The sequence below is a fragment of the Blennius ocellaris genome, assembly GCF_963422515.1.
Source record: "Blennius ocellaris genome assembly, chromosome: 21".
Classification (NCBI taxonomy): domain Eukaryota; kingdom Metazoa; phylum Chordata; class Actinopteri; order Blenniiformes; family Blenniidae; genus Blennius; species Blennius ocellaris.
This window is the reverse complement of record NC_137670.1, coordinates 8,325,577-8,344,156: the sequence shown is the minus strand read 5'-3', so window position 1 is coordinate 8,344,156 and position 18,580 is coordinate 8,325,577. Positions and strand designations below refer to the sequence as shown.

The 18,580-nt window shown below is 39.6% G+C and overlaps 1 protein-coding gene across 1 annotated transcript; it reads left to right on the top strand.

Annotated features, from left to right (window-relative positions):
* Positions 1-16,464: 16,464 nt before the first annotated feature.
* On the top strand, positions 16,465-17,553 carry LOC308145558 (urotensin-2 receptor; the record flags this gene model as incomplete). The annotated part of the gene is made up of 1 exon (XM_080517024.1): positions 16,465-17,553. The coding sequence occupies one exon, from the start codon at positions 16,465-16,467 to the stop codon at positions 17,551-17,553; it is 1,089 nt and encodes a 362-aa protein (XP_080373150.1).
* Between the last annotated feature and the right edge of the window lie 1,027 nt (positions 17,554-18,580).

Sequence of the window (18,580 nt, the reverse complement as noted above, 5' to 3'; positions counted from 1 at the left end):
ATCTGCCTCTTTCTACCGGACAAGCGGCGTTTCCAGCTAATAAACAGATGTTACTGCTGCTTTCGTGACATTTTGGCCCATAAAAAACTTCGGTTCTCGGTTGTAGTAAATGCTCATAAGTGCTTTGCTTTCTACCTTTCAAGTTTTTACAAACATACCTTTGACGCATTTTGGCAGTTTTCTTCCGTCTCCGATGAGAGTAAACTGTGATGAATCTCTGACACACATTAATGATGTTTGATGGATCCCTTGGTGCATGACATTAAACACCTCAAGCGTCGTCACGTCAGCGGCGTGATGGATGGCCCTGGCAGGTCAGTGTGGCAGAGTTGAACATGTCAGTGGCTTCAGACTATATTGTACAGATTATAGTGTACGAACAATAATGTAGATACTATAATGTATGTATAATGTACACACTACAGTGTATATACTATAGTGTACATGTGGTGTGTTTGTTCTACACTGTATGCACTATAGTGTGTGTACAGTAGTGTACACATAGTATACGTACTATAGTGTATGCGTAGTATATGTACTAGACATTTAGAAAGAAAATGTACGGATAGTGTTTGTACTATAATGTGCCCAGTCTACATAGTATAGTGTACTACGATAGTGCATGTACTATGATTTATGCATAGTGTAGGTACTATAGAGTAAGTGCTACAATGAATGTACTATAGTGTAGACACAATATGTACATTGTAAACACACTATAGTGATATCCACTATATGAACACAAGAGTGTTCATATAGTGTAGGTACTAGAGTGTGTGTGTCGTACGACACTGTACATACTACACTGTATGCACTATAGTCTACCTCTATTTTACATACTACTGTGCATGTAGTATAGTGTATGTACTGTGATCTGCATGGAATAGATTTGATAGCAATCCTGACCCACAGGCCTTTATGTTAGTAATGTTTACTAATTTACTATTATGTTAGTAAATTATGATTATTTGATATTGATGGTAATAATCCAAACTTTGCTATTAAATGTCTTTTATTACTTTTTAAGGTCATGAACAAATCATACTGTATTTGTTTTTCTTGATCTAGAAAAAAAGAACTTTTAAAGACATGTTTTTATACCACTGCAGGAATTTAAAAAAACAAACCAAAAAAACGAATGAAGAATCTTTTTCTATCTGCTGCATCATAAAGGAAGGAAGATAACGAGACAATGAAAATATTTCAACTTGAAACATCTGAAATATAAAAAGGTGATTCATGTGAAATGTCCAGTTTCTGTAAACTTCCACACTCTAGCAACTCTTCCAGGTGAAAATCACAGCTTTGCTTTACATTTGCATTTATGTGTTCCCTTTGTCCGCACGAAACCTCGAGATGCATGACTGGAATTCTAATGGAGGTGATTCACTGAGCCGCAGGCACAAAGGACATCTACAAAACAACTCTGAAATCGATGAGATACTTCATCATGACCATATTTTTCATACAGACTGAGAAGAAAATGAAGTCTTTGCACATCGAGGGTCTTCTGCACTGAGATCCAGAAGTGTATGCTGACAGAGATTGTGCTTCTGGTTTGTGTGCATTTTGTGGGTAATCAATTTAGAACAACGCCATGAGATCATGTTGCATTTACTTGAGCATGTCCAGAAAGACTACAGCTGCGGTGCACATGCGCAGTCGGAGACATTTCAAAAAGTTGCATTTTCCCCCATTTCCATGGAGCTGGAGCATTTTCAAAAGGTTGCACCTTCAAAAACTTGTGTTTTCCATGACTTTGAGTACTATAGTTGCATAAACAGACAACCAAAACACACAACGAAAGTTTTCTATATCCGCCTTAAAACGTCACATAAACGGGGCCTTAGAACAAAGTGAGTAAATAAAATTCATGGGGGGGGTCAGTGGAGTAAATGACTCAATACAATCCCAGCATCTCTGCTAAATGCTGTGCTGATCTTCGCCTTATAACAATCAGTAATATTATAATTTTGGCCATTCTGAATATAACAAAGCCAAAAATGTAGTAGCTTGACATGAATGTAATAAAATAGTAAAAGTTTTTTTTTTAACAGCCATGACTGAAAATGATGACTTTATATCCTCAATGTAAAATGATGACTATCCCATCCACTCTAGCTATTTTTGATAAGCACACTATACAACACCTGCAAACAAGGGCTTTAATTTCCAAGAAATGCAGCACTTTTTATACAATATTACAATATGAGCTGCATTTATTATGTTTTGAAAGTATATTTTTAAGGCTATTTCAGTTATGCAATAACTTTATTGGCAGGTTATGACATTATTGCTTGCACAACTCCTTTTCAAATTCATTCAAATCAGAAGTAATGTAAATCTGAAATATGAAATGTTTGAGGGCTCCTCCACCATCATATCCAACTACATGGTAATTGGATCTCACTATATGGCAGCTGAATGTAGTTTTTTTTTTTTTGTAATGAAACTGAACACATATTTCGTTGTTTTGCTCCTCATCTAATCACTTCATAGCGACAGTAAACAAATTAAGACGAAAACGATTCGGTTTCAGCAGAACGTTGTGGTGTAAACAGGGGCTGAAACTAAAGCTTCATCTGTTAGCGTGAATGTGCAATTCAGCACACTTTCACGAATGCGGTCCACACAAACTGCATCAGTGTGCACACAGCTGAATTATTGTTGTATGTTGTAGTGGCATTACTCTTGCTGTCACCACTTAGTGCAACAGTGCGATGATTTATTCCCTCATTAATTCCCTGTGAAGTTACATCAGTTAACTGGAGAGAGGTGCTCCACAATCTGGGCGTTTTCGAACTGTGGACTAAATGTCATAGAGAAGAACCAAACATTACAAATAAAGTAACGACTTGTAGAAAGCTACTGATAAGCGCTGTATAAGTGAGCCAGTGATGTTTAACTCTGGAATAATAACTAAAACATGTTTAATACAAGGACAGAGAAGTGCTCAACAAAAGCTAGGTGGTTTTCCTTCAGTAAACAAGGAGTTTATTGAAATAGTAATAGAGCCACTCGTTTACATGCTTACATTTTTTCATTTTTGTTGCAGAAACGTGTCATGTTTACACGGCAATGTTTTGAAAATTATGTCCAATGTTGTTTATTTTTGTAATGCGCAGAGGACAACATTTGCATTTTCCCCCAAAAAGTGGCATTTTAGTGACTCTGAGCACCGTTGTCGTGTAAACAGATTCCCAAACCACAACGAAAGCTTTGCGTTTTCACTTGAAAATGTCTTATTAAAATACTGCAATTTTCAGTAGATCAATTAGAATCAGAAGATAATTATACTGGAAAATTGCAGTAATTGTGTAATTTTTTTTTTCACTTTGTATCGGGATCCTGCTGAGCTGTAGGTTTACCACCCATGTTTATCGAACATGTGCTTGAAGTGACCTGGCAATCCTTTTTTTCTCTGAACCCTTTAACCTCCCGCTCAGCTGCTTGGTAGAGAAACGCTTGAGTCACTATTTCTAATTAAAAAGGACCCAATTAAACCAACTGATGTTGGAAAGGTATCTCTTAAAACTATGCAATGTATTTTTTTAGTTTTTAGTTTAGTTATTTGAGTTCTTTTATTTTATTCCACAAAAGCAAGGAAACAATATTTTGGAAGGTTTTTTTTTCCTGACTGCAATCATTAAAAAAGTACCAGTTTCAAGAAACTTAGTTGATAATTCTAAGAAAGTTATAAAGGATATTGATTAACACAAAAGGACATCAAAACATGCATAACTACATAAAGGAAAAATTGCATTTCTATCTGTGGACATTTCCATTTACTTCATGTTTTGGATTTTCATATCAGTGTTTTATAAAGGGTTAATCTCTGAAAAACTTGCCATTTAAAAACCAATATGTTCATTCACAAAATACAGAATTAACGTTCTACTCAGGCACATTTAGAAATCACAAAGCTACATTCAGCACCTACTGAGCCTATAGTCTTAAAAAGACAATGTGTACAATGTGCATTGAAAGAAAAGTGTGGTCATAAAATGTGATATTTCATCTGTCAGCACAGTATGCATGTCTTTCATAGATGCAACGTGAGATCTTCAAAGGGAGAGGTGGGAGTATTTTCTTAGTGGCATCATCTCAAATAGAGTAATTGCAAATGTTCAGGCTCTCTATTTTTGCAACCATGGTGCAACAGTCATTTGTACTCTGAAGGGTCTGATTGAAGCAGTCGAGGGCTGACGTCACGCGGACACTGCAGATTGCTCGGGATGATTGTCGCTGGTGCACAGCAAGAGGAGCAGAATAATAATAACAACTGGGACAAACAATGCATCAATGTCATGTGTCGGCTCAACTCTGATTGGCAATTAGTGGTGGCATTTCTAAAACTTGCCAAATGCAGTGTGGGTGTGATTAAACCGTGTGAGGAACGGATGGAGTTTAATGTGAAACGGGAAAACGTTGGGGCCGGTGGGATCAGGAACCCTCTCCCACTGCAGTTTGATTGTTTGCGTGGCTCTGAACTGGCAACCTGCCCAGGCGGCTTTATGCCCTCCACTCCAGCATCCAGTGTCATACTTTAGGAAAAAAGTGGATGGAGAAGATTTGGTGGATATTTTCAAGGCACTCAGCTCTCGACCACAATGATTTTTCTTTCTTCGCAGCCGGTGGAAAGACGCCCGCCACACAACTCAGCTCCGAGTTGTCAAACCTCTAAACTGAAGGGTTCACGTGGCGGGCTAATGCTTCCTGTCACCGACTGACCCGGGAGCTGTCTGTGGCATTCAAGGTAGAGTGACGAGTTCACCAGCGCTCTCAATCACACTGAGCTGCCAGGCACTTTTCTAAAAGGTAAGTCAGAGTTATACTACCAAGCGTTCAGGATTTATTGCTTATCTGCCAGGAAGCGCTTTGTAACAGTTTAAAATGCGAGGCCTGCATAGAATTTAGAATGCTCTTTGAGTCTGAAAAAAGTTCGTATTACGCACGGAGCTTCGTGGGGGTTCGCCTTGCTGGGCTCGCGGTGTGTCGACTCCGGCTGAAAGCTCCATCGCTCTTCCCCCATTGATTTTACGACGAGGCAGACATGTGCCGTGGAAAGGTCGGGTGGGCAGAAGTGCTGTTGCCACTACTTTCTGACTCAAAACAGAAAGGGCAGACGACGGAAGATTATTCTTACTCTGATAACAGCGTGGACTTCAGAAACTCTGGCGACGCGTTCTGCTTCTACAGGCATAAAAGACACAGGAAATCAGTTCTGCTACGACGTGATCATTGTGGTGTGGATATACTTTCTTTTCAGTTATTTAAGATGAGTATGATTGACTGGTGGTTTTGACAGACAGTTAAATCACATTTACCTTGAAACGTGACCTATTGTCAGAATACTTAAAGGTCAGAAACACAATCATCTCCAATCTGGACTAAACCTAACAGTTCCTTTTCCATTTCAGTGAACAGTGTTGCAGAGAAACACAGCCAGCGACACAGAGCCGACAAGAAATGAGGGATGGAGAAAGAAAGAGAATGACTTCAGGGTCAGAGGAGAACACAATAGTCCCTGCTGACTGTTCGGAGTCGAGAGAAGAAAGAGTCGAGGACAGAGCGTATCTGCCAGTCGAAACTCCAGCAGATATTCACGCTGCACATTACAGACAGCCGCTTGCAAAACTGATGTTCACATTGTGAGATTCAAGTCTGGAAGCTAAATACTCACTGAGCTGAGATTTGGAAAACTTAGCAGGGCCAAAAACTTTGTATGTTCTCGTCGATGAAGCGGGAGCACGAGGAAGCTGTAGGCTTCATTGACTGCTCAGAAGTTACTCCGATGCTTTCAGGTCACGCTGGTGAAGGTGCGCGGACGGCATTTACCATAAGAGTCCACGAAATCCATCATGATGGAGGAGGAATGCAGCGAAGGTGTGAGATTAATTTGTAGTTGAGATGATACTAATACAATCGCCTCGTCCAACCTTTGGTGAAGTCCTGTTGACAGTCCTTTTTCACCCTTACCGATCCCCACACTTAAATGGATAAACGGCGAATGGTTTCATTTACCTAGCCCATTTCCACTGATTTCCTTGCTTCTAGATGCTTTACATTGCTACCAACATTTACACACTCACATTTTTATAAAGAACAATATAGAGATTGACTTTTCAGAGCCATTAGCAAAGAGAAAACCCAAGAAATTGTCATTTATATAAAACAGAAAATCAGTTGGAAGATGTAAAACTGGATAGAATTATATTGTATTTTACAACAAATAATTAAAACATCCTCTAAAATAGGCAGTGATTCACTCTGGATGTCATCAAGAAGCTTCCAAAATCGGTACTCGTTGAAAAGTAATCGTATCTTCCTCTCAGCTGATAGAATTGAGGGTTTAATAAGTCAACAAATGGGTAAGGGAATCTTTCAGAGTACTGAAACCAATTGATGACATTTTGGAGATGGACCGACCAAAAATAAGGTCTGTTGTGCCCAAAGTGTTGATTATTCAGAATTGTAGCCATTCATCCCTGAGAGTCATTTCCATTGCTACAAGAGTAGCAGCTGAAAAACATAATTTCCTCACTGTGTCACTAACAAAGACTGAAATAGAAGGTGGTGAAAACGGGGACAATCTGACTTGCCTCGGTTTCCTCCTCCGGCACTCTACTTCAGCCAGTAAACACCGGTAAAACCTTTTAGAAACGACCGTGTCTGACTGACTTCGCAACCAATACATTATGATTTTATCATGGCCTTGTTTTTATATCATCTAGATAATTGAATTTGAACAAAAACAAAGGATTTAATGCCGATAAGACCATTTATGTCATTCTCTTTACTCTGAATTAGGTTGCGGAGGCAGAAATCCGAGTACGGCAGCTCAGGTGTTCCAATCCCTGTCTACTTTCCACACTCTCTCCCCCCCCCGAGACCCAGACGGTGACAAATAATCCCTGCAATGTATTCTGGATGGTGTGCTTCACTCAGATTACCTCCCCGAGGAGACATCCAGGTGGCATCTTCATCAGATGCTCAAACCCCCTACATTTGGTTCATTTCAGTGAAAAACTACAGTTCCACTCCTCCTTATCCTTACGTGAACCACAAAATCACTGCAGGCACTGACTGAACTTCCTTTTGAAAGTACTTTAAAGTACCACACCGCGTAATGAGTCTTTGTCTCAGAACATCAGGCAATAAATACACACTTTTTTATCGCCATGGTCACTGCTTTCATGTTCCATTAATCACTGTGCAGCAGATTTGTCTTGTGTGACTCTGATCAAAAATGTCAAAGTGAAAATGAATCTCCAGATCTTGATCTGAGTTAAGCACATTGATTGCATTAATATTCATTCCCTTCTAGTCAATATTCAGGGGAGCCTTATTTGGCCGCACTCGCAGCATTGAATCCATAGGAATGGATCCGTATGAAATTTGCAAGTAATATTGTTCTGTTGTTTGTAGTGGCAAATGTGTATAGATATATGTAAATATCAGAATTGTTTTCAATAAATGTCACCATACAACAAGGAAAGTACACACAAAGTCCAAAAATGCAAATTAAACGTACATTTAAATGAAAGCAAATACTGTTCCTATTATGTCCACTCAGGGTCACTGTGCTGAACAACGGATGTCACTGAAAATGCAACTTTTTTGAAAATGGCTCCCACGGTGTGACTTTACAAAAAATACTTCAACTTGTGTGCAGAAGCATTTATTACGGCCGTGACACAACATTTTCAAAATGTCGGGTCTTTTCAGTGGCTCCAACCACTGCTGCCGTGTAAAAACCTGAGAAACGGATGATTCAGAAGGCGGAAAAATGCATTATGTTTATGTCTTATTCAGCCAACAGTCTTTCTCTCACTGCCTCAAAAGAATTTTCTTTGAATTTGGCACAAACTTTCACTCAAACAAAACCCACTACAAACATTTTTTCATACACTCTGTGATGTACTTGAACACAGTACAGAGCTTAAACACATAATATTCAGCCTGTATTTGCATCAACCTCATGAACCTGAACACATTGAGAGACTGTGTACGGCTTCAGAACAAATATTTACTCAAGGATGAACTGGTGACTATTTTAGGTTTAACTCCATGGAAACATGACACGTGGCCATAATTCAGCGTCACAGTTGACGTGACAACTTTTATCCAAAAAAAAAAGAAAAAAAGAAAAAGGGTTAACTTAGATATCCTTCCTTTCCCTGAAGCTCTCTGTCTGTGCTTTGGTCTCTGCAGGAGAGGAAACATGTGTCCCAGTGGAAATCATTCATCTAAAACGTCACAACAAAACGTGATCCCAGATAAAATCTCTCATATCTTCGTAAAGTCTTGATTACATCCCATATGAGTCTGGACAATCCTCAACTTTGAACCAACCTCAACAACTACAACCCCTAACCTTTACAGTTAATAGCAGTGCAGTGCATGCTGGGATGAACTCGACCTTGAGCTACAAGAAATCCATACATGTCAGTATAATGGTAACACACAAGAAAATCAACAACTGTGTACCCGTATAAGCTCAGGAAAGCAGCACGGTACATAATGTATCTACGAACGTGCAGAATGAGGTCAACAAAGTGACACTTCTGCGTCTCCCAGTGCCGGCAATAGGTGTGCATTGATTTTTGACCAATCAGCAAAAAAAAAAAAAAAAAATGTTTTTTTTTTAAAACGATACCATGAACCCATCCACTTACGATGTTTTTACCTACAACATGTGAAATACACCCTCATACGAACTCCCCACAAGGCGGTGTCCCTGAAGATCGCTATGGGAACCAGGCGTACGTGCATGACGTGGAGCAAGTTTAGACAGGAAAAGGTACATCTAATCTGGGCTCCAGTAAATTCAGATGATGCTACTTATTTTACTATTTCTACCCCTTTTCAAGTCTTTTACTTCCAGAATACTGGTGCCTCTTGTGAAACAATTCTAAAGCTTACAGACGGATGAAAGCTACAGCTCCGCTTTTCCGTCATAGATTCATCTCGGTACACTCTGTACAGCCACGTTCGTCTTCTCACGCTCGTTCACATGCACACACAGCTTCTTTTTTTTTTTTTTTTTTTTTTACTCCACTCTTCCCTCATTACTTGTCGTTCTCTTCTACTCTTCTATTGACCGGACCCCCACCTCCAAGATTATTAGTCTCATTCCACCCAAATCCCTCTTTCTAATGCAGCCAGACCTCTGCACATCCAGTCCTTACATGGGAAACATAAACAAGCCGCTTCAGCTATAACTTGCATGTAGAATCAAAGCATGAGATCGGCTGTGACATTTCCCCCTCGCTGTCGGGTCAAAGGATTGGATTTCTTTTTTTTTTTTTTATCACAGCATAATCTCTCCAGCATTACAAGTGGCAGCACATGAGAGAAGTGACTGGAATACCATTCCCTGCCAAAAGAAGTTCAGAGAGTTTACTCAACAGATAAATAGGATGTGCTGAAGCTTTCTCAATAAATGAAAAGTTGTCAAGTTTTTAAACATTTGAACTTTGGGAGCGTCTTTCTGGGAACCTGCGGCGACGGCCATATTTCCTCTCATAGGGATTAATGACTATATCAATGTCTTTTTTTTTTTTTTCATCATATAAATGTTGACTTGCGGACGGAGATAGATTGTAAATGCTTACGCTAACAGTGAAATCCACACCAATTTTTCCTCAGTGTTTAGTCACCTTGAGATAAAGCATCACTTTGTCTCAAGGTTTTGTTTTCTTTGGTTTTTGTACAGCAGCAACTATCGATGGCAGCAGGAGGTTATTTCACACAAAGTGCCTCAATGCTTTTACTCAACAGTTGAAACAACTACAAATACTTTGAAAGAACAGAAACAAACCAGATTCTTATGATCAAAGTTATTAAAGAGTCAATAATTCATTTTGTAGATCGGCTAGTATATTTGATTTAAGACTATTTTCCTGAGGAATTTCAGTGAAATGTGCACACACAAAAAACAACATTGTGATTTTACATCCACTAACAAAACATCAATGGTCAAAAACCTTGTCTCGACTATAAACTGATTAATGTTAAGAAGCCAATAAGAACCCATAAGAACAAGAAGAAAAGTTTGGCTCTGATGTCAGCCAGCTGCCGAAAAAAAAGCTCTTACATTTCGCTGAACTGTTTCTGCAATAAAAGAGAAAGTTTGTGTCTGAGCCGCCATGGTGGTCCGGTTTTAACTGCAGGAGCTGAGCGATGCGTTTAGGTGCAAAATGAAGCTTCATGAATCATTTTCTTTATTTTCTGACTCCACCAGATGGCGCTCTGGGTTTGAAGATAAAGGCTGAAAGACTGGCAATGAAGTGTGCTTTCAAACATTTGCTTCAGAAAATAAAGGCAGTGGTTTGTCAAGCTTCATTTGGCCATTTATATGTTTTTTGTCTTTTCCTGTCAAAAATGTTTTGCGTTTATTTTATTTTTCAATGGAGAAAAAAGAAAGAAAAAAATGTTTCGTGTAAAATATGTCAGTTTACAGGGAAATGGCAGAAACAATGAAAAAGATGTTTTCATGTTGGGCCACTAAACTTTTTTTTTTTTTTAAGTGATCATTTTCAAGTTATTTGCATGTTGTACTATTTTTTTTAAAGGACTGAAACTGAAATAGCTAAAACTGATAGAAAAGCAACACAAGTAACCTCAAATTAAAAAACCTGTGAAAATGGCTACATCAGATAAAACAATTAAAATTGTTTAAAAAAAATTGGGAGGGAAAAAAACACTAAAATAACAACAAAAAATGATGTCTGACGTTCCTAATATGCCTCATAAAACATGAGGCATATATTGCAGCTCCAGCCCATGTTTATATTTGTTGGAAAGTTGCGAAAGTGGGTTTTTTGGTCATAAAGGTTTCAGATCAGTTTTTTTTTTTTTATTGATTTTGGTGTGATTTTCTGTTCTTACATTCAGTAGTTGCAGAAACTCCCCAGCGTTTTGCTCTGTGCCACCTATCTCACCCCCCATCGTTTTCTCTGCCCAACACAGCTTGACTAATGACTGTTTTATTTCTGACCCTGGCGCCGCTTTGAGGCTCTTTTTTAACTTTGAGGATGGATGGTACAGTAACGCGGCGCTCAATCACCCGGGGATGGATGAGTTTGAGGACACCTACGCTGTCTGGGAAATATTATTGGCTCATGATTGCTGGCTCTGAACGTGACCATTGATTCTCAAAGGGAAGACAGGGCCGCAGGAGAAAAAATGTCCACAAAAAGGACAACTTTATAGATTCAGTTCTGGCTGGAAGGCCAATTTTAGGACATCTTCACAAATGAATACAAATGAAGCAATTTTGTCCGATCAGGCTATTGATGAAACTGTCTAAAGTTACAGAGAAAAGCCACAGACAAAAAAAAAAAAAAGATTAGATGAATTGTCCATGAAATGAAACAAAATCCAAACAGATGCATGTATCATTTATTTGATTACATTTTTTTTTAACAAATCTAAAATAAATCAAGCGGTTAACTTTCTGAGGGTTTGTGACCTGAATTGACCAATGGAAAATGACCTACACAGTGCTGTAGTGGCTGGCACTCTCTTCTCACAGTGGAAACATTTCTGGTTTAAGTTCAAGCTAAAGCTTCATTATGTTCCCTTTATGCAAACTGGTCAGTGCATTTTGAAGGTTGTCATGCGTCACTGTCTCTATAGCCTATAGGTGTGGCGGTTAATCAATACACACAGAGGAGGGCAGTGCGCACTATTTGTTTCATGTTGGGGGTTTCGAACGAGAGCATAAATGAAAACAGGTTAAAAACTGCTAAAATATTGCCTCTTGTGGTTTTTAAAACTTGGTTTGGGCCTATGACTTGTTGCCTTGTGCTTTCAACAACTTGTTTTGATGTTCAGGTGAGATTAAGTCGTAGATTTGTTCGTAGCAATGCACACATTCACAAGATCTTCATTTCTGTTGTCTTATTTGCTCTATTCACTGGTCACACATAAGCTGTATCGAACAACACTGCCCCATTAGTCATCGGTGGTATTACTGCTTTTGCTATGATTCCCACTCTTCCTGGACAAGTACCAAATGACGCATGTAATGAATGCAGGACAGAATAATGAGTAAAAGTGGCATCCCTGCTTCAAGGATTTATGTTTCAAAGTTGTAAATGTGTTCAGAAACAATTCTTTAAGAATGCAGAACATCACTTTGTTTGTATGCTAACAGATTGCAAAGAGAGAAACATCATTGAACACGGTGGAGGCATCATCATGTTACTGGGCTGCTTTAGTCTCTTTGGTATAGGAGGCACATCACATTAATTGTCAAATACAAAGAATTTTGAGACATTTTACAGAGAATATGTCAGCTGGTATCATACAAATGGGCTTTGGGTAAAGCTCTTGAGTTTGAGATTAAAATCTGCCACAATGCAGACAAATTCCATCTTGGGTGGATTGAATCGATAAAATAGTGCCATTTAAAATCAAACTTTAAAGTTGTTAGCTTTTTTGTGTGTAGACACTACATAATGAAAATGGTTATATTCTTTCAAGGCCAAACGATTATCTCAACATAAACCCAATTTTTGCCATTAGTTTTGGTGCAAAATACATTGAAATGTCAAAAAACAAACTTAAAAATCAATGTTTTCTTTGAATTTTTTTAAATTTGCTTGGTGGTGTGGCGGGCCGGATTGGAGCATCTTGTGGGCTGGTTGTTGCCCACGAGCCTTATATTTGACACCCTTGTTTTAGACTGTTAGGACAACATGCAAACTCCACTTGGAAATCAGTCCAACAGAGATCCTCTCTCTCTCTCTCACTGCCACATTGGAGGTGTGGAGCCTGTGTGACTGAATGAGTTGATTTTCCACATTTCCACCCATTAAACTTCATCTGGAGCAGTAAAACAGGTTTAACCTTTTAAAATGAAGATAGCCGTTTTGCTTTGGAGAGGTGGACTCAAAACGACAGTCACTGCCCTCAAAGACAAGGCCCTCACACACAGAAAACACAGACGAACACAGACAACCCAACAACCAGAACACACAGGATATGCCCAATATATAGCACTGCCAACAGGTGAAGACGATCACACACTCAGGTGAAACCTATCAGGGCAGCAATCAGACATGAGGAGGAGAAGCTGAGCATGACACCAGACAGTCAGGCCACATCAACATGTTATGCGTCAGTATTTCACAGCTACAAGTCAACACAGACAATGATTCCTGAAAACTCTGGCTCCAGTGCAGATCTGGAAGAACTGTATCTAAAGGGGGCAGGTGGATATTTACGACACAATTAGTAAGGTAGTGTTTTATTTTCAGGGATTCTGATTGGCTATTATGGCTTCATGCTTGTCATTACACTGCCCCCTACAGGGTTGGCTGACCATAGTAGCTCTTAATCAGGTGTATAGGCGGGTCTGTGTCAAGAAAGATTTTTTTTTTTTTTTTTGTAAACCTAGAGGTGGAAATATCCATTATTGTAAAAAACCTGGGTAAACGTGGCCATAAAATCTCAAAAACATCCCAACAGACAAAACATGAACCATGACAATGCCACAGCTGATAAAATTGTCTATATCCAACAAAACGAACCATTTTCACTTAAAACGCGGGTGTTTTATAGGGATTTAGTGTTCTTTGTTTTATCTTTTGTAACTGTTTCTCATGTACCCCCCCCCCCCCCCCCCCAAACTTTGTTTATTTGAGGTTTTACAGAAATTGTACAAAATGTACATTTTAATACAATCGTCAAAAATAAAGTCATACCGAGTACCTGTACAATTCCTTACAGGAAAAAACACAAAAAACAAAAATCAAATAAGAAAAACAAAAACAAAACAACACAATCAATCATAAACACATTTTAAAAAGTGTCCCAATTAGATAACCACATGTCCATAGTAAAGAAGGATTACATACAACAGGAGAACCTCCAGAGACAGATTGGAGAAAAACACTACTACTAATCTGAGACAGAGGGGAAGTTGATTTGTTTAACAAGTTGTAGCAATGGATGCCAAATATGCATACATTTTTCAACAGAGCCACGGAATGTCATTCTTATCTTCTCAAGTTGAAGAAAATATAAAATGTCCCTAAACCAATGAGTAGAGGAAGTACTTTAACTGATTCAGACTCTTTTAGCCCTCTTTTTGTTATAATTTCATAATGGTTTGAGTTCAACCATTTTAGCAATTTTAACTTTTTGACCTTCATAGCTAATGTTTTTCTAAACATATTTTCCGCAATTGTTGTCGTTTCAGATGCTTTTGTTCTTGTTTTCAGTTATTTTAGCCATTCCAGCTGTTTTTAAATGATTTATGTTGATTGATTTTAGTTTTTGTTATCTGGCAAATAAAATAAAAAAACGTAAAAAATAGGATAAGATTTTATTTACATATACTTTCTCAGGCTGCCAGTACAGGTTACATATCTTTGTACTACACCAACACATGGTCCTGAAAAAAATCAAATATAATCTATTTTTAAGGGAGCTCGCATTTATTTGCACATCCAATCTTTATATTCTCAAACGTCTTTTCAACACAAATAATTAATCCAAAGGCAGAGCAGCTGATGCTTTATCTCTCATACAAAAGCACCAGCCTTGAGAATAATAAAAAAAAAAAATACTGCTCAGGGAGAAAATAACTTCAACGAAAGTGATGCTTTTAAAGGTGCAGTACGTAGGATTAATATAATACCACCTCTATGCATATAGCTTCACATTTTTCATCTCTCAGTGAAATAATAGTTTCAAGCCTTCCAATTTGATCAGTTTTTTAATGTTCTGAAATATGTGACAGTTAATGAAAATATGATTTAATAATTATTAAGAAGTTACTAATGCATTTGATTGATGCATTTAACATATTTGCGCACATTAAACTGATAAATATGTCCTTTTTCAAACACACTTCCGTCACTTTTAGTAAGACAAAATGTAGAAATTAAATATTTTCTCTATATAGAAATACATGGGTACTATATTGTGTCTCGCCAATTTTTCACAAGCATCAAATAATCAGATTTTTGATGTTTTCATGTGTTTTAATCAGTTTAATACTTCTCAACTAATGTTATTCAATGTAAATGGTGCATTAAGCTGTTTATCAGTACTTTAACATTTTGAAATTTTCTTTAATCTGAGATTCTACTTTTCTCTTTGTAGGTATTTTGAAGAGAGTCAATCTGGAATAAAACATTTTTTTGCTATTTTTAAGTTTTATTCAACTGAAATAGACATTATATAAGTGAACGGATTATTTCAGCATGCCAAAAAAAAGTTTAGTTGAAAAAAGTTGGCTGCCCGATCACATTACAATTTATCCTGAGGAACAAACTTCCTGTTGACACATTCACTTCTTCTAAATCAGTACTTATAACACTTATAGCTGCTCAGGATTTCCATTAAACAATAGATTGTACTTATTACGTTTGTCCTTATAAAGCTTTTACTTCAGTTATTCTCCCTATTCAGCTTTTCTTAATCATTCTATTTTAATGCATTACGTTTATTTCCCTATAAAGCACAGTGTATTATGTCTGAATTGTGCTAAATAAATACATCTACCTATTTTACTGCTGCATTCTCTATGGACAGAAGAGAAAGAATTTCATTGGAGGGAAACATGTTTTTCTGATGTAGATGTGACAATAAAGTGAAATCAAATTAAAGTTGAATCAGTGCTTGTGTCTATTTCCCTCCCACACTAATATTTGTCTCATAATAATCTCAATACTTTTTGTCAAGTCTTGCATAAGACTGAAGGAAACCTTGCCAACTTTAACAGATACAAATGTTATTGATATGATGCTTATTTGACACCAATGGTCCAAACACAGTAGTTACGTGTTGCATCAGTGCTATTGAAACACCCACAAAAAGAAAGACTCTGCTCGGCTATTAAAATAAAAAAATAAAAACTTTCAGACATTTTTTCCACTCCTTTATAAATTGAGGCGAACTCTGGGTGTTTATTAATGTCACCACAACCTTGAAGAGACGTGAGGGAAGATAGCGCTTAGCTCTTAGACCTGCCGACGCTTGGAAAGGGGTTAATTATCGGTGTTGCTTTGACCTCTTTTCCTGTCGTCTGCTGCAAGAAATGGAAATTACAGCGGGAAAGATTGCTGCAATGATGAGTCCTGTGACTCTGTGCGTAATATCCACTCTTTTGTGTGGCTTTTGTGTGGCTTTTCTGCTGTCAGTGCTTTTGTCGGTGCTTTTGTTGCAGCAGGTGCGCTCTCTGTGCCGGGGAAACTTTTATCAATCATCTTTGCGTAAAGACGCACATCCAAATACTGGAAGAAAAGCAAGTCTGACCTTCTGTTCTCTCCGTTCCTCACGGGAAGTGAATCTTATTCACCCCCTTTGCATCCCACTGTCCTGTATATGTTTCATATAGGATCGTGAGCGCGGTGCTGACGTCAGGAGCAAAGATCGGAGAGAGGCGCATCAGCGACACACGCGCACACACACAACCTGCGCCGGTGCGCACGGAGCCACATCGCCATGAACAACAGGACTTTGGCGGTGGACACGGGTCCGCCGCGGGTCGGCGGAGGCGGCTCCGCAGCCGTGGATCACGAGCTCATCATCACCTCCACTTTCGGGACGCTCCTCTCCGTCGTCTACGTGATCGGGGTGTCCGGGAACGTGTACACGCTGGTGGTGATGTGCCACACGATCCGCTTCGCCACCTCCATGTACATCTCCATCATTAACCTGGCGCTGGCCGACCTGCTCTACCTCTCCACCATCCCCTTCGTGGTGTCCACGTACTTCCTGAAGGACTGGTACTTCGGGGACGTCGGGTGCCGCATCCTGCTCAGCCTGGACCTGCTCACCATGCACGCCAGCATCTTCACGCTCACCGTCATGTGCTCGGAGCGCTACCTGGCCGTCACCAAGCCGCTGGACACGGTCCGGCGCTCCAAGAGTTACCGCAAAGCTCTGGCGTGGGGCGTATGGCTGCTCTCCCTCGTACTCACCGTGCCCATGATGGTCATGGTGGCACAGACAACTAAGAACACTCCGGACGGGGGGGTCAAGAGGATGTGCGCGCCCACCTGGGCGCCCCTGGCGTACAAAGTGTACGTTACCGTCCTGTTTGGCACCAGTATCATGGCACCGGGGCTCATCATTGGGTACCTGTATGTCAAGTTGGCGCGCACTTACTTGGAGTCCCAGCGGAACACCGTCATCAGCAACGGGAGGAAGCGCTCCCCGAAGCAGAAAGTGCTGATCATGATCTTCACCATCGTGCTGGTGTTCTGGGCGTGCTTCCTGCCCTTCTGGATCTGGCAGCTGCTGCCACTGTACCACACCAAGCCGCTGAGCCTGGCCTCGCAGACGCACACCTGCATCAACTACCTGGTGGCGAGCCTCACATACAGCAACAGCTGCATCAACCCGTTCCTCTACACGCTGCTCACCAAGAACTACAGGGAGTACCTGAAGAACCGGCACCGGAGTTTCTACAGGTACACGTCCTCCTTCAAGCAGCGGCCGCCCAGTCTCTACTCCTGGGGCAAGTCCGCGTCCTCCAGCAACCAGTTCGAGTTCACCTCCGAGGCGCTGGTCATGGGTCCGCTGAAGTGACCTGGTGTGAGGAAGGAGTTGGAAGAAGAGCAGCAATAGGTGGGTGACAGCCTGACACTCATCCACTGCAGCCACAGCATGCACAGGCCGCTGTGACCCCGTGCGTAAAACGTGCGTAAAAGGTGCGCACCGGTGCGCCGTCATCGTAAACCATATGCGTAGATGTTAGCTTTAAAGGGAAAATTAAGTAACATGAAGAAGTGGTGATGAAAAACACACCATACTATTTTTTTTTCAAAACTTTCTGACTTTTTGAAAACTAAGTGTTACTTTTAACTACCAACTTGGTTTAATGGTCTTTCTGTGCCTATTACTGATTCCACCAGAGAAGAAAAGATCATGTTTAAAAGTGAGAAAGTCAGTGTGTGATGCTTTAGCTGCTAAAAGTTGAGTCAAAAATAGCATGGCCATAGTAGATAGTTCTGCAAATGTAAGATAGAAGGACGATGACAACAATGACGGCCTCCAGAGTGTCATGACTCCCAGTCCATATTCTCCTGGGACTTTGTTGTTTTCTAGTTGACAGTCTTGGTAATAACAATCCAACTCCATCGTCTGTCTATACGAATGTCTGTGTACTCTCTATTGTTCATATTTATAGCATCTTGTTGTTTGCACCCGTGTCTTTGGTTTCATTACAAAAACAAACAACTGCACCCACGAGTGGCCCGACATCCTAACTATATAATTTTCACACATTTCTGCCCTTTCTGCCTTGTTTTCAAAACACTGTCATGTTGTTGTTGCCAGGAAGGTCAACGAGATGAGATGAGATGTTCCCTATTTGTCTCACAGTGGGTTAATCTGAATTGTCATAGCAGCCAGTGGACAACAATAAAAGAGTAACAAAGGAATGCAAACAATAAATAAGGTACAATCAAATAAGGTTTTTTTTTTATAAAAAGTGACAAATGAAATGTGTGTGAAAAAACTATGAAACAAATGCCCTTTTCATCAATTTACAGCCATTCATTTAACTGTTTAGGTTAAATATAGAAGCTCCACTTCTCCTTATTTTTTAAATAGT